Raw genomic sequence first — 25332 nt, 5'->3', positions numbered from 1 at the left:
TTAATTGGCCTGGGTATGTCAAACAATTTTGATAGCATTAAAAATCTATTAAAAATGTTTATTTTTGTTATTGAGATATTTAAACTATGTATCTTTATAAAAAGTTCACAAAAGAATAGTAAAATGTATTCAACTTTTCAGAAGTTATTTTCATTAAGAATACAGACCCTATAGTTTGAGTTCAATGCAACAAACAAATAGTACATCTTGTATTACAAAGATTTGAATCTTTCTGCATCCATTTGCCTCCTCCCTCTTCTTATTTTCACCTTTATTTACTTTTTCTCCTGATAATCTCCTCTTAGATGCTTACAGAGTTGCAAGAATTCATTTATTCTTTCAGATTCTTTTGGCAGTGTTGCTTTGACTCTTCTCTCTGGCATCTTCTATTTGGCATCAAGTGACTGGAAGCCACCTTGTCAGCTTGTATTTTGGTCCAGAAATATTCATGGTGCCATTTAGAAATGTCATCTCCCCATCACCTTTTGCAGCTCGATATCATTTTAGTCCCTCCTCCATTCATTACTTTGCACTTCACCATGGTGGTCCTGGTGAGGTTAGAACTATTGTATTCTGGTCTCATCAGACTAAAGATGTGCCCCAAGTACTCATCAGGCATCTTTTCATGTTTGTTACCAAAGTTTATTCACGCTGAAAAAGAAGGAATGGTTTATTTTCTTGGATGCTGTTCTTGTTCACGGGTAATTTCATATCCATATGCATGCAATTAGGCTCATCAGAAATCACAGGTGTAGTCCATTTTGTTCCAATTATCCTTAGTTATCTAATTAGTGTGTCAGTAATCACTTTTGTTCAACTAAGTTTCTACTCTGGAGGTTTTATATTCAGTATTTTAATCCAGCACTCAAATTTCTTAATAAATTTAGGCCTGCACACTTTAACTGGATGCAGACAAAAAAAAAAAAGTTGATACTGAAGGCCGACAACTGAGGTCAGAGAATGAATGCTTGTTTACTGCCTATTAAGAGACACCTGGGACTCCATTCAACATGAGACAATTTTCGTTTTCAAAGAGAATAATTTGCATTATCATTTTTAGTTTTATTCCACAAATAAGTAGTCATATGGAGTCACAGAGAACTGAGGGTTCAGAAAGTCATTGAACTAAAAAGGCATTCAGCTACAGCAAATTATGTTTCTAAGACTCAAAGGGCTGTAAAAAGAAGTTTCATTTTGATGTGTTGTGAATTTTATGGCAGAAGGCTGGGCTGTATGTTACAGCTGTACCACAAGATCAAAGATCTGTCACTCTCTTATTATGAAACTTTCTGCACAGATATTGAGCTGTCATCCTGAAGTCAATGAAGCATTTTTCTTGACTCTTTGTTGACTGGTCTTTTGTAATGATATTAATTTGGACTGTACGTTATATGAAAGGTCTGCATCTGGCATTGATGTTTGATTAAATTTAAACATCTCAAGAAAACTTAATGAGCCTGGATAGTGACTGGTGGTACACCAAATCTGTTTGGTGCCAAAATTAATTATTACGCCATCAGTTGATATTGATCTTCATCATGATATAAACCAAATCAGTATTTCTCTTAAAGGTTTAAAGGTCTTAAAGGTTCCTTCACACTCCTAAGTGAGATGTGAACATATAATGGTTAATTTTGGTTTGTTTATTATTTATTTTCTGTCAGAAACTGAACATGACAAATGTACAACAGAAAATTATATGACTGTATTTCAATGAAGTAACATAAGAATCTATTATAAACTAAAACCTTAATTCCGACCATTTCAGATTTGCATCAGATGCCCAACTTGACCACACTTGGTGTAACAGTGAAGTAATAAAGAGATGTTCAACTTTCTACACACAGCTGGGGAAGTGCTGTCTAATAGAAATGTTTAAGGCCATGGAGTTACTAACTAGGGTTGTGCCATAGCATAGCATCAGCAATAACACCTGTATAATTGTTTTTGTGATCTAAATGTATAATATTGCGATATCATTGCTAAGGCAACAGGTTGCTTTTACATTCCCTGGTGCACAATGATAACAAAAGATGAAACAAGGGCATGTCAGAGAGCGAGAGCAGTGCATGGATTTAGAAAAGGAGCTACTTTGACAACCTCCAACAAATCACAGTACTTAACAAAATAAAAACGGTTAAAGCAAAATGAGAAAACCACAAACTTGTTTCACTAACTTGAGGTAAAAAACACACCAACCAGGCTATGAAGGAGGAGAAATAGCAAGTAATATGCAACTTAAAAGTAAACAAAAAAACTCTACTGAGCATCACTATTTGCACTCCACATGACAGAAAAATCAAATAGTGAACAGAAAATGGCTGATCTTGTTACATGGCAGAAGAACATGGCTTTAAGGAGCTGGTTGAAAAGCTTAAACCCAAGATGCAACATCCCAGACAGAAAATATTATTCAGTTTTATTATCTAATAATGAGCCGGAGTTCCTGACAAGTTAAAAGGTTAAATTACTTTAGTTAAGGTAAACTAAAATATTAAGCAGTTATTTTATTCTTTTAATTAAAATTCCCATTGAAAACCCTTCCTGGGCTACTTTAGTGCATACATTTCACTTATCCTCCTGTGTCACTAACATTGCACTATAATGCTGCTGCTGGTATTTTTAGTACATTCCAATTGAAGCTGGAAGTGAATTTTGAACTAGGACACTTCAACAAGTTGGATTTGCAACTCAGACAATCGGAGCAGCCCCATTTACCCTCACTTAACAACCCAAAATGACAATAGTTTGGTTCTAAAAAACTGTAAAACTTTTAATCTGTACTGCCACTGTTCTGTATTTATGACTCACTATATAAGCCATACAGACCATCGATCAGTCTTTCAGTGTGTATGGCTGCAGAGACCCATACATTAAGTGCTGCTGGTGCGTCAACCTAACATGCTGTAGTTTTAACTCTCTTCAAGTCACATGAATGGTTCAACTTAGCGGTACTCTCATCATCATTAGCCTTTCTGTGCTGTCTATCAAGCCATTGATGGAATGAGTTCTATCAAATTAATATTGAACATTTTTTATTGAAGAAAGTAGTTTTTGACAATTATCATTTTAACACTCACTGCTACGTTAAATCAAACTGAAACATAACATAAGCGTCCTGTTGAGGACTAACTCCCTGTGTCAAAGTGTAGATTATTTATTTTCAGTTGTGTTTTTTTGCATTTGTCATATTTTATGCATTATTTCTTAAATTTAAATACCTTAAGATTTTATGTATTTCTGGTCCTTTAAATCTATATGAAAAAAATAATAATAATAATAATAATAATAATATCATAATATAACATCGTACTGTCCAGCATCAGAATCAGTCTCAGAGTCAGTTTCTGTTTTTGATTGTTCAGAAAAGATAAACTGCTACTGGTCAACACTGAAAAATGTAAATATTGAGACAAACACTTGGAATGTGTACACTGACTGTCCACCCATTTCAGGCTACTGGAAAATTGTTAACAAAAAGTTAGCTTTAATCTGACAAGAGATTTACAGTATAGCAAGAAAAATATATATATATGACAAAAACTGTAAATGGAAAAACTCACAGAAAAGGAGGAGAAAACGTCAAATAAATAAAACATTGAAAAATAAGAACACTGCTTATAAAACACTGACATTTGTGTATCTGCACTTCTTCAGCCACCATCGTTTCTTTATATTTTGCTACAAGGATGGGGAACATGTGCAATAATTTGTGCTAAGACATACACAAAAATACAGCATATAAGGCTAAAACAAAGTTTGCACATTTCTAACGAGCTTGAAAGTCAATATTTGGTATGTCCACCTTTATTCTTCATCACAGCCTGAACTTAGGCAAGATTCCTTGTCATTTCTGTAAGTAGTCTTCAGGAATAGTTCTCCAGGCGTCTTGAAGGAAATTCAAAGGTCTTCTTTGGATGGTGGCTGCCTTTTGTTCTGTTCTCTGTAACACTACCTCAATAACATTGAGGTCTGGGCTCAGTGAAGACCAGTCCATGATTGGTAGCGTTCCTTTGTGTGATTTTCTATCCAGGTATGCTTTTACTGCACTGGTGTGTGTTTGAGATCATTGTTAGGCTAAAAAAAAATTTAAAAAAAATGAAGCTGTTCCCAAACAAATGCTTTCCAGTTGGTGCTGCATGGTAATTAAAAATTTCATGGTACTTTCCTGCATTTACAGTTATACCGGTTTTGACAAGATCTCCAAAACCACTGGCTGAAACACAGCCTCCTTCCTTAAGAATAGTTTCTTGAGCATGCTTTAAGATACTTTAGACAGCCACCCTTCCACTAAAATCATTTCTGACATGGCTTCAGTGAACAGTAGCTGAATCAACTGAAGCGCCAGATGGAACTCTCAGGTCTTGTGTCAGGTCTTTGTAGGATTTTTTTCTCCACGCCAAGATATAGTTATTTTTTCAGATTCAGATAGGGAAACTTTAATAATTCCAAAAAGGGCATTTTTTCTAGCTTACCCACACACTCAAACTCACACAACCTAGTCTTATAGTTTTGGGCCAGTAGCTCTTTGAGAATCACCTTGTTGGTGCAAAAATACAATTTTATGTCTATCAAACTATGTTATCTTTAGATCTTTTCACAGATTCAACTAAATGAATGGGAGCAAATTATGTGTTATGCAACAGGCTGCCAGTAACCAAGTGTCTAAAGATATACTTGGTTACTGGTTCTTTACTAAGCTGACAGTTTTGCGTAGACACAACACTGATTCATCCTTTGAGTTAGAAGCCTTTTTATGCTTGAATGATTCATAGGTCAATCTTAAGTTGCTGAAGAAACAAAAAAAATATTCTGAAAATGATCAGGTACAAGTATTGGACTGGGAAAGTGGGAGTGGGAAAAAGATCCAGAAAGTGAGCAGAACTATTGTTCAAGATCACTTCAAAAAAAGATCACTTCAAAAAAACTACAAGAAAGTCTGGCTCCTTGGAAGCCAAAATATGAAGAAATGAGGACACATTCAAAACTTTTGCACAGCACTGTTACATACCAGAAATGTAATGATCAGAAAATTATATTAAGACCTGGAAATCTCGTCAGTCATCGCTGAGCTTAGCTGACTGATGCCTGAGAAGAGGCTGTTAGCTGCTGGTTATGTAGAACTACATAGGAGCCACAGAAACCACCGCATCCTCTGCACAAACGCCACAGAGCAGAAGTAAAGCGGATGAGTCGGTTTATTTACTAACACTGTCGCCATTTGTGGAGCAGCAGCATCACACCCAGAAAAGCTACGACTAAACCCGGGTAAACCCTCATAAAATGCCAGGTAGCAATACCACCACCAACCCATCACAGTATGCCACACTGGGCAGCCCATCTGACTCCATCAACCTCCCTTAAAACCATATTTACCCCAGTCAAACTTTCAGGAACCCACCTCTTGTTGGAAATCTTGTGAGCGACACAGCCCCGTTTCCAGCGATCAGAACGGGTGCTGATGTTACCTGCTATTGGCGTGCCTGTCTCCTACATATCCCGTTTGTAGAATCGGTACCATGTTAGTTAGCGTTAGCTGTCAGATTGGACAGCTTCTTGACCTTAGCCTGACAACATGCTAGCTAGCTAAGTCAGCCAGACTCGTTTTCAAACGGCTTAGAGTTAAAATAAATCTTCGCGCTGTTTAATTTTCATGTCAGTGGTAAACCTCCTCTCTTCTTCAACTAATGCTCCGAGTGTCGGACTCTGACGGTAAACACTGGTCTGACTCTGCCGTTTGAGCAGCGGTGCATGCTAACGCTAGCGGCTAACATTACGCAGTCTCTCCGGTTAGAGAGGCACCGAGTTGTCACGATAGCTACTCACCTTCAGGAGCATCGAGTGGACGAGGAGCAGACTCCGCACAGGTGTCGCTGGAGGTGCTTCAGAGACTGAAGCGGTTGATTAATGTCGCTCTACTGTAGCCAAACTCTTTAACGGCGAAGAAAAACATCCAGGAGGAGGCTAACGTCAGCCTGTTTGGATTTTACGGTTCATCTGCGTGACAATGGCTTAGTGACATCTTCAGGTCACAACGGGAATTGCAGTTTCTTACGACCCTACTCGCAAGCTGCAGCCTTTTTTTTTTTCGTTTACCAGGATTGTTAACCAAAACTAAACTTAAAGCTTTAACTGGGGAAGAAACATGAGGAATAATCCTTTTATAACTTCTGCAAGCCAAACGTCACCAGTAGTCTTAGGTGTTTACATGAATTTTCAAATGGAGTGGCATACAGGAGGTGGGTTAGGGGGGCATATATGAATAGTTATTCAGAAATAAATCCAGTGCAGATAACTGATGTGGAACTTGTTTAAGTAGCATTCGCATTCTTACCTTACTTACTTAATATGCAAATCATATGCATTATATTATTTAATCATAAGTACATTTATATTTTAATATTTGGGGTTTTACTGGAGTGATCTTGAAAATCATGACAAATTATCTTTGTTTCCTGTGTTTTGTACTTTACATTTATGTGTTATGTAAATGTTATTTGAATATATTTGGTATACACAAGGTTAAAGACAACTTGTAAAAAACACATATTAATCAAGAAATCCAATTCAAGAAATAACTTAAACTTAAAAAAAAAGAAAAAGAAATATGAATAGTGAGTTCTTACAAAAACTTTGAAATGTCTTTAGTTTTGATCTCAATTGGTTTCAGTTTCCAAAACAAAAAATAATGAGTCGACATTGTTTATTAAATTGGGATGTTTACAGACTGCTTTACAGTTATGTAAACTGTTGTCTGAACCTCTTAAACGCCTCTGGCAACAACAACAACAACAATAGCAACAACAATAACATTACAATAATACAATATGACTTAAATTCATTCATGAATAATTTAGGTCATAAATACTGATATCATTTCAACATAAACACTTATAGAACTAACTGACTGCAGATGCCACACTAACAGTGTTGATAAAATTGCAATTAAAGTGGATAAAAGAAGCTAAGATTTAAAAAAAATGATATGGGGTGGTTATGATGAGATGAGTATTCTTTGATGTGACGAATACTTTGTTTATCCCATATTTGGGAAATTACTTTTGTTACAGTAGTTATGTTCCTGTAGTTATGTTATGTAGTTATGTTATGATACTGTAAGCGAGGTGGGGACATAAAAAAGCTGTCCCAATATAAAGAACAAACCACGATATACATAAATATGAGTGACTTAAAAGGATGACTACATAAATTCGTCTCACTGTAAACAACGCATTAATAATTGGAGGCTACCTTCAGAACCCCTTTGAAAAGTAAAAAAAAAATCAAGTCGATCACTGTGATCACTGTGACCCTCATTCACACAACATTTATACTGCCTCCTGATAGGTGGTGGACCATTTAAAATTCCCTACTAGCTAATAGTAGTAATTAATAAACAAATAGAGGTAGCAAGCTGATGGGAAAAGGGCTTAATAGTTTACCTAATTCCGAGTTACTTCAAATGCAACATCGTTTAAATCTTTCTAATGAAGACATGTGATTGGCTGTTAATTTTAAACATGATCAAGAATTAGCCAATCAGTGACACTTTTCTTGGTCGTCGCCAGCAACGAACGTACACTGTTTGTACATAGAGGAACTAGCAGTTTGGCCAGTCAGAGCCTGACAAAAGCGCTTTTATAAAGCTGTACGTCATGTGCTGAGTTTCCACATCTGGTTTAATACGGCCCTAGGTAAACGCGTAGCCGTCTTCTGTCGGCATGAATCTCGGGTGAGTCTTCCTTATAACGGTAATGGGAGCTAGCTTAGGCTAACACGGGGGCGAATGTGTCGCAGTGAGATGAAGGGGGATTATTTTAGCTTAAAACCAAAGAGAATCAATACATAACTTGACCCATTTTAAAAACACTACATTGTAGTAATAAAAGAGGGGAGGTCAACCCGCAAAGGTCCCATTAACCAGTCCTTACAAACAACTCAGAAAATTTCACCGTGAGACTGGTGTGCACCAAAACATCTTAACATTGTATTGATTTACGGGCAGAAGGTTTGGAGCCCTAAGTATAGTCGAACAGTTAGAAGTTTGCTTCTGTACATTAGTTTCCCGCGTTTAATTGAGTTTTCCAGGTTTTGCATTAACTGTTACGGAATTGCAGCCGTTTTTAGCCTCATTGTTATGTGCGCAAAATAAATTTTGCAAACTAACACAATTTTAAATACAAGGGTTGTTTTAAATACTTGGATGACAATCCTTTTCGTCACTTGAGGTGCTCTGCAGACTTACTGCAGACACCTTCAGTTTCTGTTAGTTTGTGGATTTCTAAGCCTTCAGTTTGGTCTTCAGTAGCTGAAAAGCTTGCTCTAGATTGCTTTTTTTTTTGGTATGCTTTGGGTCATTATTCATTTGTACTGTGAAGCACAATGTGATCAGTTCTGCAGCATTTGTCTGAATCAGCAGAGAGTAAAGCTTGGTACACTTCACAATTAATCCTACTACTTCTGTCAGCACCCACATCATCACTATAAGATAAATAAGGATTATTTTGAACTGTTAATATGTAAAGCTTCTGTAGTACAATAATAAAAAAGTATGGAGTGGAAATTGAGCATACACCAACCACTTAGACTAGATAATGAGACTTTAATAGAGTATCGATCTTTGCCCTGTACTGACTCATAACTAAGCAAATAAGATGTGATTGTGTGACGTTTCATAAATGGGACATTTAAGCGAAGAAAAACCATGACCCTCCTGTGGTAGGACAGTTGTTATTTGAGTGCTGTTTCAGTGATCCTGTCCATATTTGGACTTGGACAAAACACACTTTGAAAAATGAAAGTAGAAACAGTTTGTTTTGTAAGTGCAGTACAGCTACAATATAATTTTTGGTGTTTATTGTGTTTTTCTGTGCCCTAATCGATGTTGTCTTTGTGAACAGGGATGGCCTGCTTTTTGAACTTGAAAATGGAAAACCCAAGTTGATTTTGCTCAGTCATGGTGAGACCTTTAAGCTTTTATAATCTACATTTTAATCTTCATTTTGGATGTGTAGAAAAATAATGTTTTTCCATCCAAATCTATCCATAGCTCTTTGAGTAATCCTGTTAACAAACGCACAGTTAACAGTCAGTTAACCTTCCTGGTAAAGCTGTGTTTTGACACTGTGAAGATTACTTTATGTAAAATTCCTATTTTTGAAATTATACTTACTACTCCCATGCCTGTTCCACTGCAGGTGTTGATAAAAATCCAGCAAAGGTAGGACTCCAATTTAAAGTTGGGCTATTATATTCTCATGAAAGTGTGTTTATCCAAATACTTTGTGACATATTGTTTATGTTTCTAATAATCGGTAACAAATGCATGATAGTCTGTCGGCTTAATGACTGTTATAGTTTTGTCTGATCTGGTGTGTTTCCTCACAGCTGTCCTTCAGGCCTAGAGCAGCAAACATCCTCAGCTGCCGGCAGGCCTCCTGTGTGTCAGATGTACAGGGGGAGGAGCATCCACCCCGACAGCTGGCAATGAGGCACAGAGGGGCCAGGACTAAGGCAGGAGGAGCAGGTGCATCTGTCACCTCCAATACTGAAGGGGAGAGTGCCAGCTTGACTTCAATGAAAACACATGATCATCACAAAGTTGGCGTCGTTAAAGCTGTGGCCAAGGTAAGGATCTGGTTTAGCATACCTGTAAACGTTTGGACACACTTTCAAAAAGCTTCTATGAAATAATAAAATGATAACAAAACATTTTTTATTTTTTATTTGTTCCTCTTTTTTATGTGTGATTTTATGTGTGACTTGGACCATTCACACATAAAATCCGAGTGAGCAGGTCATTGTTAGTTTCACTTGCTTTCTGTTGAATCTGAAGTGCTCCAATGGTTTTTGTTCACATTTTTTACTGTTTTTCTTAACTGGCTGTTCTATTTCTAGACATTTTCCCAATTTGTATTGCTTTTTTTAATTCAGTCTCCTACTATATTTTTCTTTGTTTTTTTTGTTTGTTTGTTTTTTGGTAATATTGTAATTTCTTGCTTTACTTTTTTCACTTCAGTTGTTTTGAAGATAATTTTCTTCTTTTTTGTGATCTAAATGTGATCGACCTTCTTTTCTTCTTGTGCATCTAAAGACCACTTTCAGAACTCTCTGAAAGACCAGTTATGACCACTTGCACCAATTTTCTTCTATGATTTAATCATGGACCTCAAACATGTACAGAAAGCAAACATCAACTTCTGTTTCAGCCTGGCACAAATTTCGTGTGAGGGATCATTGCTGGTGACAAGAGTGCACAGTTTCCAAGCGAGAACGCAGCCCATCAAAAGCAAGACTAGGAGTGTGCTCATTACATTTTTTTATTTTTTTTATTTTTTTATTTTTTTCCCATAATTCACAGAATTTGTCTCCTGGGATGAGATTGTCAACAGAGATTTCCGCTGAATGTTCTGTCAGATGTCCTGAGGCATCTGACAGAGAGCATTTGGTGGAAAGGGTTTGAACTGTGGTGCCATCATATGCTGACACACAGCACATTAAAAACACAGCAGTTTTTTTTGGGGGGGGGGGGTTGCCACACCAACACAATCTTTGCTCACCACCTGTCTCACTTTCCAGATATACCTTCCTGTGATTTTGTTTACTTCCTAAAAAAATTAAAATAAATTTCAAGGATCATTGTTTTGACATACTGGAGGAGATGCATTATATCAGAGGACATGGGGCTATTTCTTATAAATACTCATGTAAATATTTCTTATATACATATGTACATGTTTTTCATGTTTTGTATTTTTGTTCTGATGATGCACTACTGGTTTAGAGTTATTACTGTCTAGTTCAAATATTTTGGGGTTCTTTGGATTCTACCACTTATTTGGATGCAGGCAATGGGGGAAGCAGCCTAAGCAAAGATTCCTAGAAATTCTTCTCCTACCTACTTCATCCAGCTCGTCCAGGTGGGGAAACAAAGGCCCTTCTAAGCCTGCTGAGGGACACGATCTCACCAGCATGTTGTGGGGTCATCTCCTAGTAGAAAATGCCTAAAACACCAGTTGTAAAGTGTTGTTCTCGTTATATGCCTTAACCATGGTTTCTTTTGATGTGAAAGAGCAGCAGGTCTACTCTGAGCTCTTCCTGGATGACTGAACATAGACACATTTGTGCAGAAGTTAATTTGTACTGCTTGTATCTGCAATCTTTTTCATTCAGGCACTATCTGTACGTCATCGTCAAAGACCTACAGATACACCAGTAATTTAACAGTTTAACCTTAACACTTGGCTTTCTCCTCACCACAACAGACTGTCCATACTGTGCACTATTTATAAAATAGGGTATTGTAAGTTGCCTTAAATTTAAAATAACTCTGTAACTGTCTCACCTCATCCATTGATTTTCTGTCTATTTGCTGAAGGTGAAGTCAGACAGGCAGAAACACAGTATTACTCTTGGGCCCCTGAGAGCCGGTGAGAAAACGGGACAAGCGGGAAACACTAGGACTCGAGGAGCTGGAAAGGCAGGATTTAAAGACCCAGCAGCCAGTAAGGATGCAGCACTGAAGGACAGCATGGTGTGTCTGACCACTGAGGAGCTGCAGCACATCCTCAGCACTGTCCAGACCTCCAGCAACGTGCAGCACCCACCAGAGGATGACAAGATTCAAGGAAGCAATGGTAGAGTGGTGCAGTGGTGTACTGAGAGGGATTGAAGCACAGAGTTAAGAGCAATTTAAAAAGCTCATATGTTTTTTGTTTTTTTTTCCCTTTCAGGAAATCAAGCAAGCTCAAAGTCTGGCTACTCACAGAATGGAGGAGGAGGAGGGAATATGAAGGAGGAAGACAGAGGAGGAGGGGAGGGAGTAAAGAAAGGAGATGGAGAAGGAACAGATTCAATGGGAACCTCACAACAGAAAGACAACAAGTGAGGAGCTTGTTACAGTTCTTGTGGCAAAATCAAATTCCTTTTGATGCATACCTACTGTAGATTGCAGTCAGTGTATAGGACTCTGGGAATTTAGCTGACTCTTTAATTCAAGCATGAATATAATTAGACAACAGGAATGTCACATCACTGTTACAGCAGATCAAAAAAATTCAAGTTTTTTAAGATGTTGTGATGATGCTGTTGTTCTTCAGGTTGTCTGGAGGTATGTTCAGCTGGCTGGAAGAGCGACAGTCAGACAGCAAGGCAGCCATTGAAGCTAAGAAAGCTCAGTGGAAGAAAGAACTCGGTACGTACGGTTACTCACACACATGCAGGCATTTTAAACCAGTAATCCTCATGTATATTAAAAATGTTGACAGTTCTACCAGAGAGTTTGAGCATCATTGTATGGCTCTGATAAACCTGCTGAACAGCAAAGAGCAAGAACAGTAAGAGTTTAATTATTGATTTATCTTATATTGTCTTTACTCGCTGCAACCTAAAGTCAAGCCTCAGTTGATGTTAAAAAATCAGAATGAGGAAAAATGTCAGTCACTTTGCAATGCTGGTTTTGCTATTTATGAAACAGCAGAGAGGCGTACTACGAAGCAATTGGACACAGCTGTGATTTCTTTTGGTTAGCTGGCTTGACAAAGCTTAAAACCAAAGTTAAGAGATGACCATTAATACGATGATGGTTATCACTTTCTCAGTCAACTCAGGCTTTCTGCTGCATATTAAAGGGGGTGTTTCGCTTGTCATTTCACTTTTCTTCTGCACGTAATTGATCGTTCTGCTTACTTAAGAATCCTAATCAGAGGAATGGGCAATAGACAAACATAAGGAGTGTAAAATAATGACACAGCAAAGGACAACACAGGTGCTGCATGTAAGGCAAGTGAGCAATGCTGTAGAAAATCATTACGTGTACTTCTTGTGTGCACATTAGAGCTCTGAGACTTTAAACTTGATCCATTTACACGTCATTTTATAATCAGTAGCTTCAGAACTCTTCAGACTCTGTCCCACAGCCTATTTACAAATATGCCTTTAGTTTGTGGACACATGACTCTGTGTTGTATTTGTATGTATGATGTAAGAAGTGTAAAAAAAAAAAGAAGAAGAAAGAAATGGCACCAGATTAGAGCAAAGTATGAAATTATATTTATGCATTTTCTGCTTTACAAACTGAATTCTTGAGAAAATATAATACGAACAGTTTGTCCTGCAGTCACTTTGCAGCAAGGCTTGCTTCGGTGGTGTCAGTAAAATATGGCTCCACAGGTTGCATGTATAAAATATATTCTGTCTGTAGAGAATATATAACGCATTTTGAGCATGCTGTCATTAAAGAAACCTTATTTTACACTGGATTGTGTTATATATTCAACATAAGTTAGTCTGGTCTTATCAGGTAAAAAGAAAGCCACTTTCATGACCTGAAAAATGGAAATGTAGTGTTTACACACCTCACTGATTTCTGAATTTTACTTATTAGTTAGACCATCTGGATTTTCAGCACAAGTGTTTAGATTTACTCTGAACTATGAGGGGAAAACATCCAGCGAGAGGTCAGAAGCCAGACAGGACAGATTTCATTTACTCAGTCCCTTTTTTGCTGAGCAGAGAATCTGCTCCAACCTACTGGTACCACGAACCAAAGTGCAAAATGTAGTCTGTAGTACCAAGTCTGCAGATGCTCAGTCAGAAACAAAAACCTGACTCCGTGGAGCCTAACTTGCCTTGTGTCAACAGTCCTAGCTTCTGCTGGTGGTGTAATGTTCAGGGGAATGTTTTCTTGGCACACTTTGAGTCCATTAATACCAACTGCTCATGATGTGAACGCCACAGGCTCTCTGACTGTTGTTGATGACCATTTCTTTATATGGTCACAATTTAACGGCTCCAAGAGCACAATTATACCAGAGTGTGCATAATGAGTACTCGATGTTAAAACCTTTTTTAGTGTTATTTAAGTAAGATTTTGACTTTGACTTAAGACTCTGAGTACTACGTTTCAACACTTTTGAAAAACAGGGTTTTTTTTGTTTGTTTTTTTGTTTTCCCAAATCAGTGTTTAACCTTGTGAAGTTTATTTTAATTTATGGGTAACGTGAAATGACATACTGATAGCTCAACACTAACAATGACTGAAACCTCATATGGTTATCAAACTGTTATCAAAGAGTCAAACTGGTTTCATTTGACAGTGAGTGCTTTATCAAAGTAATACTGTGTTTTGGTGTGTGTGTGTGGTTAGATGAACAGGTGGCCTTAAAGCAGCAGCAACATTCAGCACCCAGCAGACTGCAGGTACAGTGCATATTTCACCTCTGAGTTTCTGTGCTCATGTTTTTTCTTTTTTCTTTTTTTTTTCTTTTTTTTTTGAATAATTAAACTGCTGATTTAAAATTTTACCCATTGTTCCAAAAATATTAAAACTAGAACTTTTACAACAAGAACTACAAGCTGAATTGTGTTAAGTAATGCTCAAGAATTAGTTGGAATGGATGAATTGATTTAGGAAAGTGGGCTTGACTCTTAGAATAGCCAAAATGTGCTTGAATTATTTGCATCATACTTTATTCAGTATGAAGCTGTCGCCCTCTATTGTCAGTTAAGAAGAATACAGGCTTATGCAGGACGTGATTGGACTCTGGGTTGATGTATTTTATTTTATTTGTAGCATGTGTAAAAGCCTTTTGTGTATGTGTGTGTTTTTCAGGCTGAGGAGGACACACAGAGTGTGTTGTCAGTGCAGAGTTCGATCGGCCACAAACAGCAGCCGCCAGCCATCAGATCCAGCCTCAGACTCGGGGTAATAAAAGTACTTTTAATTCACAGATAAAATCAACACTGAGGTTGGAACAGCCATGCAGTAGCTTTTTTTCATATCTTCATACCATCACACTTTTCCTGATGTAAGAACACCAACTTTCCATTCTGTCCTCAGCAAGACTAAACATCAGTTAAATTTGTAACTAACAGAAAAAGTATATTTAATCAATTATCAGTAATTTTTTATTTGTATTAGATGGATGGATATAGATGGGTGGATTGGTCTTATTGGATTCTTTATTTTCTTATGATCTTATGCATCTTACAAAATGTGTTTTAGTACTTGTTGCATGTTGTGGGTTACAGTTAGATATATTATCTCTAGAGATGATGTTAATGTGACGTAAAACACCAGAATACAACCACACAGGTAATTGTGCTTGTACTTGTCCATTACAGGTTAAACATAAATACGATTACCCGCAGTCTAAATCAGACCCTGGTGACTAAGCAATTACAAAAAACACTAAAAACTGAAATAAAAATATACTCTGTTGGTTTATTTTACTCAAGTCTTTTTATTGTATATTTAGTTTTTTTTTTTACTTAGCAATTGAATGTGTATTACACAGATTTTTGTTTTTATTTTATTGTATTTAGTTCAGCTCTTTTTCAGGGTTTTTTTTTTTTTGTTTTTTTTTTTTGTCATTTTGCTTCAATAATAGCTGTTTTATTTCATTACTGGTTTCCTGTTTTAGCTGCTGGAACAGGAACTTTTGGAATAGATAAAACATGTTCCATCTTACCTTAAATACTAATTAAATCAGATGAAGCATTTATCTGCTTTTTTTCTTATACCTTACTCTTTAAGAGTAAAGTGCAGTTGAAGATTTTTAGAAGATTCTCAGTAACATAACTTTCCCTAACTTGTCGTTATTTGCCTTTTAATCCCTCTCTAACTTATAGTACAGAAAAAATGTCGCTTTCATTGGAGTTTTGTTTTTTTTAAATATCACACTGGGAGAGTGAAAGGGGAAAAGATTTATTGAATCCGATATTTCTCTCAAGTGTTGTTTATCTATGCAGTTCAGGGTTATTCATTTCAGAACTGCTGCTGACTGAATTCGAGCATATTCTTTGTGTGTGTGTGTGTGTGTGTGTGTGTGTGTGTGTGTGTCTGTTTAAAATTTACTCACAATAAAATTTAACTGTGATCTTAAGTATGTGTTTAGGCAACAAAAAATATGAATTAAAATTAAATCCTGCCGTCTCTGTAGGAGGTCACTCCGATGGAGGAGGAGATGCTAAGTGTTGAGAGGAGAGAAGAACAGAGGAGGCGCTGGTTGGAGGAGCTGGACCGTCAGAGAGAGGAGATGACTGAGCGCAGGAGACGAGAGAAAGTGCTGCAGAGTCAGGTACAGCAGGGACACGGCACAGACCAGCCAGGTTTGAGAGGTCAAAGTTGTCCCCCTGAGTCTGGTGTTGTTGTGTCTGCAGGCGGAGGACCACGAGCTCTGGGCTACACATTTTGACTCGCTGCAGAGGAGGCCTCCTGTCCAGCCTGCAGCTCCATCAGCGCTGCCACCGGCTCAGTTCAGCAGCTCTGAACGGGGAGACTGGGAGCCCTTGTCAAGCCTTTCGCTCGTCTGGGATGCTACGAGCAGCTGTGGAGCAGATAGTGTCGCAGGAAACAGTGTGGACACAACCCGTGGGTACCCAACCAGGGCCAGGTGGGAAGGATTGTCTCGTCAAATATTTAAAAGATTCTTTGTACACGATCCATGGTGACTTATTTGAGATGAGCTGCAGATGTATATGTGTATATATTTAGTTTTTTGTTTTCATGTGGTACGTACAGCTATCTGAGGACCATGACCTCCCTGTTGGATCCTGCCCAGATAGAGGAGAGAGAGCGGAGGAGGCTCAAACAGCTTGAACAGCAGGTAGGAGGAGACACAGAGAAGAGATCAGTGAAGGTTTTTCTCACCAAGATTTAATAAACTTTATCTTTTCCTATTAGCGAGCTATCGAAGCCCAAGTGGAGGAGCGTCGTCTGCAAAGAGAACGAGAGGAGGCGAAGAGGAGACGGGAGGAGGAGGAAGAAGAGAGGAGGGTGGCGCTGGAAAGGGAAATGCTGCAGAGACAGTATGAGATAGACACACTGAAGGAGAGGGAAAAGGTCAGAGAGAGATTCTTATACAGAAACATTTACGTAAACTCTCTGCACTCCTTTATGTCTCATATTTTCTGTTAAACATTTTCTGATGAGGATGAAGCTAACTGTACTTATCTGCAATTGTTTCATTGTGTTCTTCATCTTCAGGAGCAATCGATTGATCAGGAGGAGCAGCTAAAAAAAAGGAGCAATGATGGCAGATTGCAACAGGCACTGGAGGCCAACGGTCAGTAAGACTTCTGCAGTGTCTTTGCACTTTAGATCTGAAAATATGCACCAATATTTTTACTCTGCCTGCTCAGTAATGAATCAATGCTTTGAAGCACAGGATTCAACCACATGGTAAAGCTGCTAAAAATATAGAGTCTGGGTCCAAACATACATATCTTTTATTCTACTGAGTGGCAGAACTACAGAACGTGGCCTCAGAAATAGTTGGCAAAGTAAATCAGTGCTAAACAGTCGATCAAACCACTGTGAGGATTATGGAGGGAGTCATTTTCTAAAAACTTGAAATGTAATCCACTTCAGCCATGAACCAAAACTGTTGCTGAGAGACGGATAAACAGCAATGAAAGTGATTTCCACCCACAGGAATTAGTTTCATAACTATCCTACCAAGGAACAAACTCAATGTACTCATTCATGTTTAATATTTTCTGGTTTCTGACAGAAGAGAGCGTTTCACTCCCGAACTGTTTATTAAACACACCTGCTTCAGGATTTGCTCCCCCCTGTGTAGCACTGGTGACAGCTGATTAAAATAAATTGAGGTGCAGATGATGTTAAAGTAAACATGTTTGTAATAATCAGCTCTGTGTGTGTGTCTGTTTGTGTTTTCAGCAGTTACCAGGCAGGCTGAAGATTTGGAGGACACCAGCACTTCGGCTTTCTCTTACAAAGACGCTGCTGTACAGACAGGTAACGCATCTAATGCTACTACACCCACTTACACTGCTGCTGTGGGAGACAGTATGTCTGTGTCTCTCAAGTCTATCTTCACTGAGCCACTAAAAAAATTCTGTTTCCATGTTTGTGAGATTGAAATGTTTCAGTGCCGCATCAGGGTGGAGTAAAAAGAGCTTTGAGTCCTCAATTAGAGCAGAAAATGCACTATAAGTACCAGTTTACTTTCTAGTTTATGACTAAATTAGCACGATTTCAGATTTTTCTCTCTAGAGAAGCTTTTCATGATGTACAGTTATAAAAAAAAAAAAAAAAAAGTTCTTTTTTTTTTATCCTTGACCGAGCTTTGGTGCAGCTCCTGAAGTTAATCCTCTGTCTAAAACAGACTCTCCTTTTTAAGACTACTTGTTTCTGATAGGCTCCCCATTGCCGAAAGGTTTGAACAGCAGGCAAATTTGCGGTCACAGTCGGAGCTGTGTGCCTGATATTACCGTATTAAGGACATCGACTCTGACATCATTCATATCTAAGTGGAGGAAAACAGAACTGTCTGAAGTCTGCTAGAGGTGATGTCATTGTTGGAAAATGTGTCCATGTTTAATATGAATATCAACGATTGTCTCTTTCACACTTTTGCCCTCTCTTTATATGGGTATCTAATACCTTTGCAGTATTTTATATTTTCTCAGTTTTTCTACAAGATAAATGACTATAAGTGAAGAGGCTCTCTGTGAATATATTAATAAAGTTGTAGTGGTGTCATCTTTACCTCTTAGGTCCTACAAACTTAAACAGTCAGACTCAAAATTTGTTTAAATGATTCTCGATTTTTTGTTTTTTGTTTTTGCTTTCATTGTGTGAAGGAGCAGTATTTCTAGAAAGCTGCTCATTATTTCCTGTACAGTACAAATCATTTTTTGTTTCAGCCCTATTTAATATTTGGTGAAAGGCCTCACATCTGTATATTTTCGTGTATCCCTCTCTCTGTGCAGAAGCTGCTCCTTCTCTCCCGCTCAGAGCTCAGACTCCAGATGTCTCCGTGCAGCCTCCTCCATCTCTGCCCACTGCTGCCCCTCCTCCAAACAGCAGGAGCAGAGCATTGAGAACAGGAAAGGAGAACATTTGTCTGCCAGCTGGAGGAGACCCATATGAGCCGTTTGCCAGGACAGAGAAGAGCAGGAGGGACGAGAGGAGACCTGAGTGGAACACGCAGAGGTAGAAACTCGTAGACGATCACACTGTAATACATCTGAAACACAGGGACTGTATTGATATTATTTTTAAAATCTCTCCGTACCCATGCTCTGCTTCAGACCAAACCGTCGGTTCGTTCCAGCCTCGGAGCGTTACCCAGCTTCTCTGCAGAGGAACAGACAGGAGAGTCGACTAAAGAGGCAAGCTGAGCTCCTCGCTCTGCAGGAGAGGGCCTGTCTGCCGAGGACTGACCCTCCTCCTCCTCCACCCCAGGAGCTTCGCCTGTGCCCCAACATCATGCAAACCAGAACCAGTCCCATCAGGAAGGTAGGACTCCCCCCTCATACCAACTTCTTAAAAATGAAGACTTTTGTTACTTCTAGTTTTCTCTGCTGGCTGGAGGTCATTTGTAACCCTCCCAGCTGCAGGTGGATGTGTGTGTTGATGACTGCTACTGTTTCAGGTGGAAACCAACTCCAGAGGGCACATCATCTCCACAGGCTTAAACACTGAAAGGTGAGACTTTGTTGTAGATGTTTATTGAGACTTGGATGTCCGTGTTCTGTGTATTTTAATATACAAAATGATAAAAACTTACCTGCAAACTCACTCTTTAAACTAACGTAAACTGAAAAATAAGACTAACTAAATTAAATAAACTAATGGAATAAATGGAAAACTGCATTAACTTTGGTCAGCCCACAATTAAAATCATTATGAGATTGTATTTTCAGCCAGTTTTTAGGTAGTTTGGTTGTGCATTTTATTCTAGACTAAAAAACAAAAAATGGACACTGTAAAGGGCTTTTTCATGTTTATTTTTTTGTGCTCCAGAGGGCGCTCTCCTCCTGTCCCTGCAGTCAAACACAGAGCACAGAGTCAGCATGCCTCCAATACTCTTCCTCTGGTCTCGGAGTTCATTCCTTACGTCAGGACTGATGAAGTCTTCAACCTGGACCCTCTGGAGGCTGCTGACACTCCTCCACCCCTCACACACTCAGGTTAGACACACCAAACTAGATTTAATGATCCCAAAATTTTTCAAGTTCCAGCCTCACCATTGACACAAATTCTACGATCCAGTAGAGGAAATGATTTGGGTTTGAATATCCCACAAGTCCCCAAAACATTAAAAACCAATCAATTAATTGCCTGACAGTAGAAATATCTTGCAGAATTCTCCTTTCTCACTCTTAGAATCACCAGAATTTACAAAATAGGCTCAATGTTTCAGTGTAGCCTGAAAATAATGAATGAGCTCATTAACTTATCAGGAAAGTGTTTACGGAGGTCATAGCTAAAGGTAATTTCCCCACAGACTAATACATAATCTTTATATAACCAAAGGTATCACCCTTGGTGGCCATTAAAACAAAATTATTCAGGATTATTCTGACCCTGGAAGCTGGGTCCATTTTGTATCCTCATAACTTCCAGCACTCCTGTTTTTTCTGGTTTTTCCCAAAATTTAAAGCACCTCCTGAACGATTCCCATTTTTCCAGTTTCTTTCTCCCAGAAATGTTCACGTACCTACACGCTTTACTATGAATAGTCGGAGTACATGCACCAGTTTTATGTTTCATCTAATGTCACTTTGAAAGTCTTTGCACAGAAACAGATAAATCTTTATTTCTTTCTGGTAGACAATCATGATAACTACCTGATCTTTAGTCGGATAAAAACAGTCCATTTGGTCACCTCTGGAAGTAACTCAAAACCTTTTTTCAGGAAGCAAATTTACAAACTGCAGCAAATAAATGCAGAGAAAAACCTCTGAACATGTTACTGTGGATCACTTTGCATCTAAATAAACGTTCTCTCCTGGTATAGGAGCGCCTCCTCCATCACATCGAGACCCCCTCCTCCACCCAGAGCTGCTTCGTAACACCCACACACACCGACAGCAGGAGATCCTCAGATGCCTGGCTCAGCTCCGCCAGGTAACACGCACAAGAAAACCCCCACACAAGGTGTCATTACAGAGAAAACCCCAACAATCAAACAACCTGCTGTGAGCAAGCGCTTGGCAACAGTGGGAAGTAAAAACTCCCTTTTAGCAGGAATAAAGCTAAAGAACCAAGCTCAGGGAGGGGGCAGCCATCTGCTGGTAGGGGGTTGGGGAACGGAGACGAGACAAAAGACACACTGTGGAAGAGAGCCAGGAAGTAATCATTCTCCAACTTAGGTTTGTCAGGTTTACTAATCATGTATGATGACCCTGAAACCAGGGTTAGCAGATAAAGTCTGCCGTCTTTATCTGCTGAAGTCTTCAGAAACATAATATCTGTAACAGAGTTTCTGCCAGTTTATTACAAACCCAGCTGTCTGCCGCTCTCCTCTTCTCAGTAAATTCAGTTGCCTAACAATGAGCAGAACAGTTTCCCCGTCACGCCTGAGTTGATCCACATGAAGACGATGAGTGATGAGCATCCTCACCTGTACAAACTGTGTTTGTGTGCTCTCAGGGTTTGTTACTGAAGCAGCGGGAGCTAGAGTCAGATCTGAATCCTTCCCGAAGTGTCACGACGAGCACCGGATTCCCTCAACATCACACCGCACGTGACCTCCGACCTGTGTCAAATAAAAACCTCAGCACTCTCATGTGAGTGCATTTATTTTGATACTACAGAGTCCTTCAGACTTGATGACCTCAGGAGGTCCAGCCCTTGAGGGGACAGATGATCAGCGCACTACAATGTCACAAATCAGCAGTAGACTCCACTGCACCTATGACCAGGAGATAGACAGTTTGTTATTGTTTCACTGTTAAACTAATCTAACAATGGATTCAAGCAACCCCTGAATGAGTCACTGAGTGTAATTCTCCATAAACTCTTCTTCCCACTGCACAAAAGGGAAGAGTAAATATTCCAGAGATGGTTGTAGCTCTCATGAGCTGCTCAATTATAGAAAACCCCAAATTAAATCATTATTTTTCTTAATATTTAATTTATTTAACATTGGGGACACAGCGATGTTCAAAATTCTGTTAAAGCTGAAATTGCAACATTGCTTGTCTACCAGCTGGATTCTTGAAAAGGTTCTGGATGAATAGGCATACAAAGTTTGCCCTTTTTTGGGGGGTCATTCTAAACCAGGGAAGTTTTCTGGAATATCCTTAAAATATTCCTTTTACAAAAAGAAGAAGCCAGGAAATGGAGTACTGAACTACAGGTGTCATGTTTTAAGCAAAAAAAAAGCACAATAGTAATAAAACGGAGTTAAGACAAATGTTCATGGTGCATAAAAGCTGAACTGGTGTGAATATGTCAGAATAAACTGATCCCTCAGAGCTGCAGAGGGGAGCGGTCCACGAATCAGACGCCGCGGTGTCTGAGGCTCAGAGCTGAAGACTCTGACGGGAAACTGACCATCCAGCACTCTGCAGGTGTACTTGACTGCGACAGTGAACCAGTGATGTGGACGTGGGCACTGAGCAGATATGAAAGTCTGATGATAATCGTTTATCTCTATGTTCAGCTAAGAATCATAGCTGAAGATGAAATCCTTTGTAGTATCGACGCCCCGCCTACAGACCACCAACAAGGGGTGGCCATAGACTGTATATAAAAGATGGACATAGCCACTGTGACATCACCCATGTGTTAGCTGATGTTTTTGAAACTAGGCATTGCAGATGGAGTGTGGATGTAACTAAAATGCTCGTAGGATAGCGAAATGTCAATCACACACGCCTTAAAACTATCCTTTTTTTTTTTTTTTTTTTTTTTTTTGAGTCTGATGGCCATAAACATGCAGACTTCAGTTCAATGTTGCATTTTTTATTTGTTTTCTATGTTTTAAGGTTGGTGCTCAACATTTAGTGTAGTTTACATTTAGTTCTACTTAAAATACTTGAAGCTTTTACTCGCCCCAAAGAAGATTATTAACAGGTTGCTAACAAGACGACAGAAGCTGTCGGGGAACATTAAGTCTAATCAAGCCAAACACAGGAGCTCAGTGGTCACGCCCCTAAAGTCATGTAACTGTAGTGTAGTCTGTTTTGAGTTTAACAGTAAAATTAGTGAATTTTACTCATCTTTCCCACAGAGCCTGTTATCTGCAATAATCAAAACCCGAGCTGTAGCAATTGCAGCTTCTGTACTGATCAATGGGTTGGTTTCACCTCTTAGACCTGGATGTCCATCTTTTACATACAACTCATCTCTGTTGAGGTTGGTGGTTGAGTTTCATTGTGGGTAATGTGAGAAGCTGATTTTGGAACAAGACGGCAGAATGAGGTGACGTATATCATCCTGTGGCTTCAGTTTATTTTTGTGTTTTTCGTTCGTTCCTCACGAGTCCAACGCTATTAAATGAGTTAAAGATAAAAATCTGCCCCTTTTCTCTGAGGGAGGCTGTTAGATTTCACAGCCTGATGGGAAAATTAATCAAATTTTAGTGGCTAAACCTTAAAAACATGAGGTTTTCTCGAAGAGACACAAAAGTCTCACAAATTAAAAAAGAAGCAGAGTAAGCCTTTAAAGTTAATTCAAACAGACAGCACTGAAACTGAAACGCCTCCTCCAAACGGGAAGTCTTTCTCCTGCTGCTCACTGGCTGAGTTTCTTGGTGAATCGCTTTACATGAGGAACATATTTTAATGTTTTTAAATGCACTTTTTTTATAAGAACGACACGGTACCTGACAACTGTTGAGTTTTTCCATTTTTCCTGCAGAGAAGTGAGGAACAAAAAAATGTTTCTTTATTTTCTGCTGCCTAAGAAGCTTTGTGTTTCTGTGTAATTTTCATTGTGCTGATGTATTTTTTATTTATTTTAAATGTAATAAATATTTGGAGACCTGTGGTTTATACTGACTTTCATTTCTTTTATGCATAGTTAGTTAAAACTTGCTGACACCAGTTTATTCTGGTCAGATTCATTTTTGTTCTGGTTTGATTCCCTGGTTCTGAGACAGTTTCACATAATGAGGTAAGTGTATGTACAGTAATCCCTGTGAGCCAGAAGGTCAGGAGTGCTGTAAAGAGTTTCAGGCAGTAATAGTGAGGGGATATCGCTAATAATATGGGTCATCTCCAACACACAGCCCCACCTACCCTCAGTTTGTGAGGGCCAGCCAATCAGGAGAAAGCTGGTTTAAAGGGAGAGTAGCTAACGACTTGTTTCACATAGTGGATAAACTGAGTTCCTGGAGGATGAAGGACCTACGCACTCGCCCGACCTAAACCCAGTAAAACACCTCTGGGTAATAATCCCAAAAAATTGATTCTGTTCATCTGGACGTAGTGTTTCCAGTTCACCATTCAGACACTTTTCATTACATTACATTTCAGTTCATTGGATGCACCCATGTTGCACCTTTAACCTCCATCGCATTAGTAGTATGCCGGGATGTTGTCAGGCATGCAGACAAGCATATGGGGGTCATACAAACTAATGAGTACCATTCTGAGGTGCTGCGATGAAATTTCAGCCTGCTACATCATTTTTTTTCCACTTTGATTTTGGCAGTGTCTTTGATTTCAGCCTCTGTAGGTTGATCATTTTCATTTCCACCAAACGATGTGGCATCCTTTTATCCTTAACAAATCACCCACTCCATGTCAGTAATGTTATCCAGCGTGATTTCTTTTACCACTGAAATCCGACATACTTTCAAAGTGTTCCTGTCATTTTTTTTTGATCAGTGTACTATTTTCTTCTAGTTGGATCCAAATTGACTGACACTGTGCAAGAAAAGTCGTCTGTGAGTCTGGGTTAACGTATTTAAACAGTGTGTAAACGCATGTAGCGTTCAGGACTTCGGCAGCTTGACGTCTTCAAGATGTTTGTGACATCCCTGTGGCTTCATCCACCTGTTACACTGTCTTTGTTTGGGATTACTGACACCTGTGACTGGGAACAGCTACTGCGTGATTTCCCCAGGCAGAAAGGCCGAGCGCCACAGCAGCACCGTGCAAGAGGAAAGGAAAAAAGATCACTCAGAAGCTTTGGAAAACCTCAACATTAATGCTGACTGTTATAACTGCATTCAGAGCACAAAGTTTTACATGTTTATTTTAATACAAACAAAATCTCTGATATAAAAAAAGAAAACATAAAAAACGCTTTTTAAGTTAAAACCAGTCTGTTCCACAGTCTCTTCCTACATAAAATTCAACACAAACAGCTCAGAGTGTAACAACCAAAACACTCTGTACAAACTAAAGTTTTTTACAGGATATAAACATCCTCCACAGGTATGAGGCAGTCTGTTTGTCAGCCTCCTGTACAGGTTACTCTGCAGTGCCATTTTCCACAAAGACAAAACATCTTCATAACAAAACAAAACAAAAACTTTACTTATTAAACGTTCCCAAAGTGTGAAACTGTGGTGCGTTCAGGGAATCTGGGAAAACAGGACTACCACTCAGAGTAATAAGAGTCAC

At 38.8% G+C, this 25332-nt stretch overlaps 2 protein-coding genes across 4 annotated transcripts in view; one reads left to right on the top strand and one right to left on the bottom strand.

Moving 5' to 3' along the window:
- The window catches only part of ip6k1 (inositol hexakisphosphate kinase 1), a 35170-nt gene extending 29142 nt beyond the window's left edge, over positions 1-6028 (bottom strand). Inside the window, exon 1 of the mRNA XM_005453582.4 lies at positions 5827-6028. The gene's annotated coding sequence lies outside the window, so the exon portion shown is untranslated. The remainder of the gene's footprint in view (positions 1-5826) is intronic.
- A 1518-nt stretch (positions 6029-7546) lies between these two features.
- ccdc66 (coiled-coil domain containing 66) lies at positions 7547-25301 on the top strand. Of its 3 annotated transcripts, none has more exons than XM_005453584.4 (21): positions 7547-7732; positions 8901-8959; positions 9198-9220; positions 9388-9627; positions 11378-11636; positions 11733-11883; positions 12099-12193; positions 14147-14199; positions 14612-14704; positions 15942-16079; positions 16162-16394; positions 16523-16607; positions 16685-16843; positions 16988-17066; positions 17687-17761; positions 18739-18961; positions 19060-19267; positions 19404-19456; positions 19775-19941; positions 20772-20881; positions 21407-25301. In XM_005453584.4, exons 1-21 carry the CDS (start codon positions 7722-7724, stop codon positions 21545-21547), a joined length of 2655 nt encoding a protein of 884 aa, XP_005453641.1. In that variant the 5' UTR covers positions 7547-7721; the 3' UTR covers positions 21548-25301. The 3 variants fall into 3 exon arrangements, with proteins under 3 accessions (XP_005453641.1, XP_005453640.1, XP_005453642.1); XM_005453583.4 differs by having other exon boundaries at positions 17684-17761; XM_005453585.4 differs by lacking the exon at positions 9198-9220 and having other exon boundaries at positions 17684-17761.
- Positions 25302-25332: the final 31 nt, after the last annotated feature.

Source organism: Oreochromis niloticus, linkage group LG5 (assembly GCF_001858045.2).
Source record: "Oreochromis niloticus isolate F11D_XX linkage group LG5, O_niloticus_UMD_NMBU, whole genome shotgun sequence".
NCBI lineage: Eukaryota > Metazoa > Chordata > Actinopteri > Cichliformes > Cichlidae > Oreochromis > Oreochromis niloticus.
This window is presented reverse-complemented; position numbering and strand designations above follow the sequence as displayed.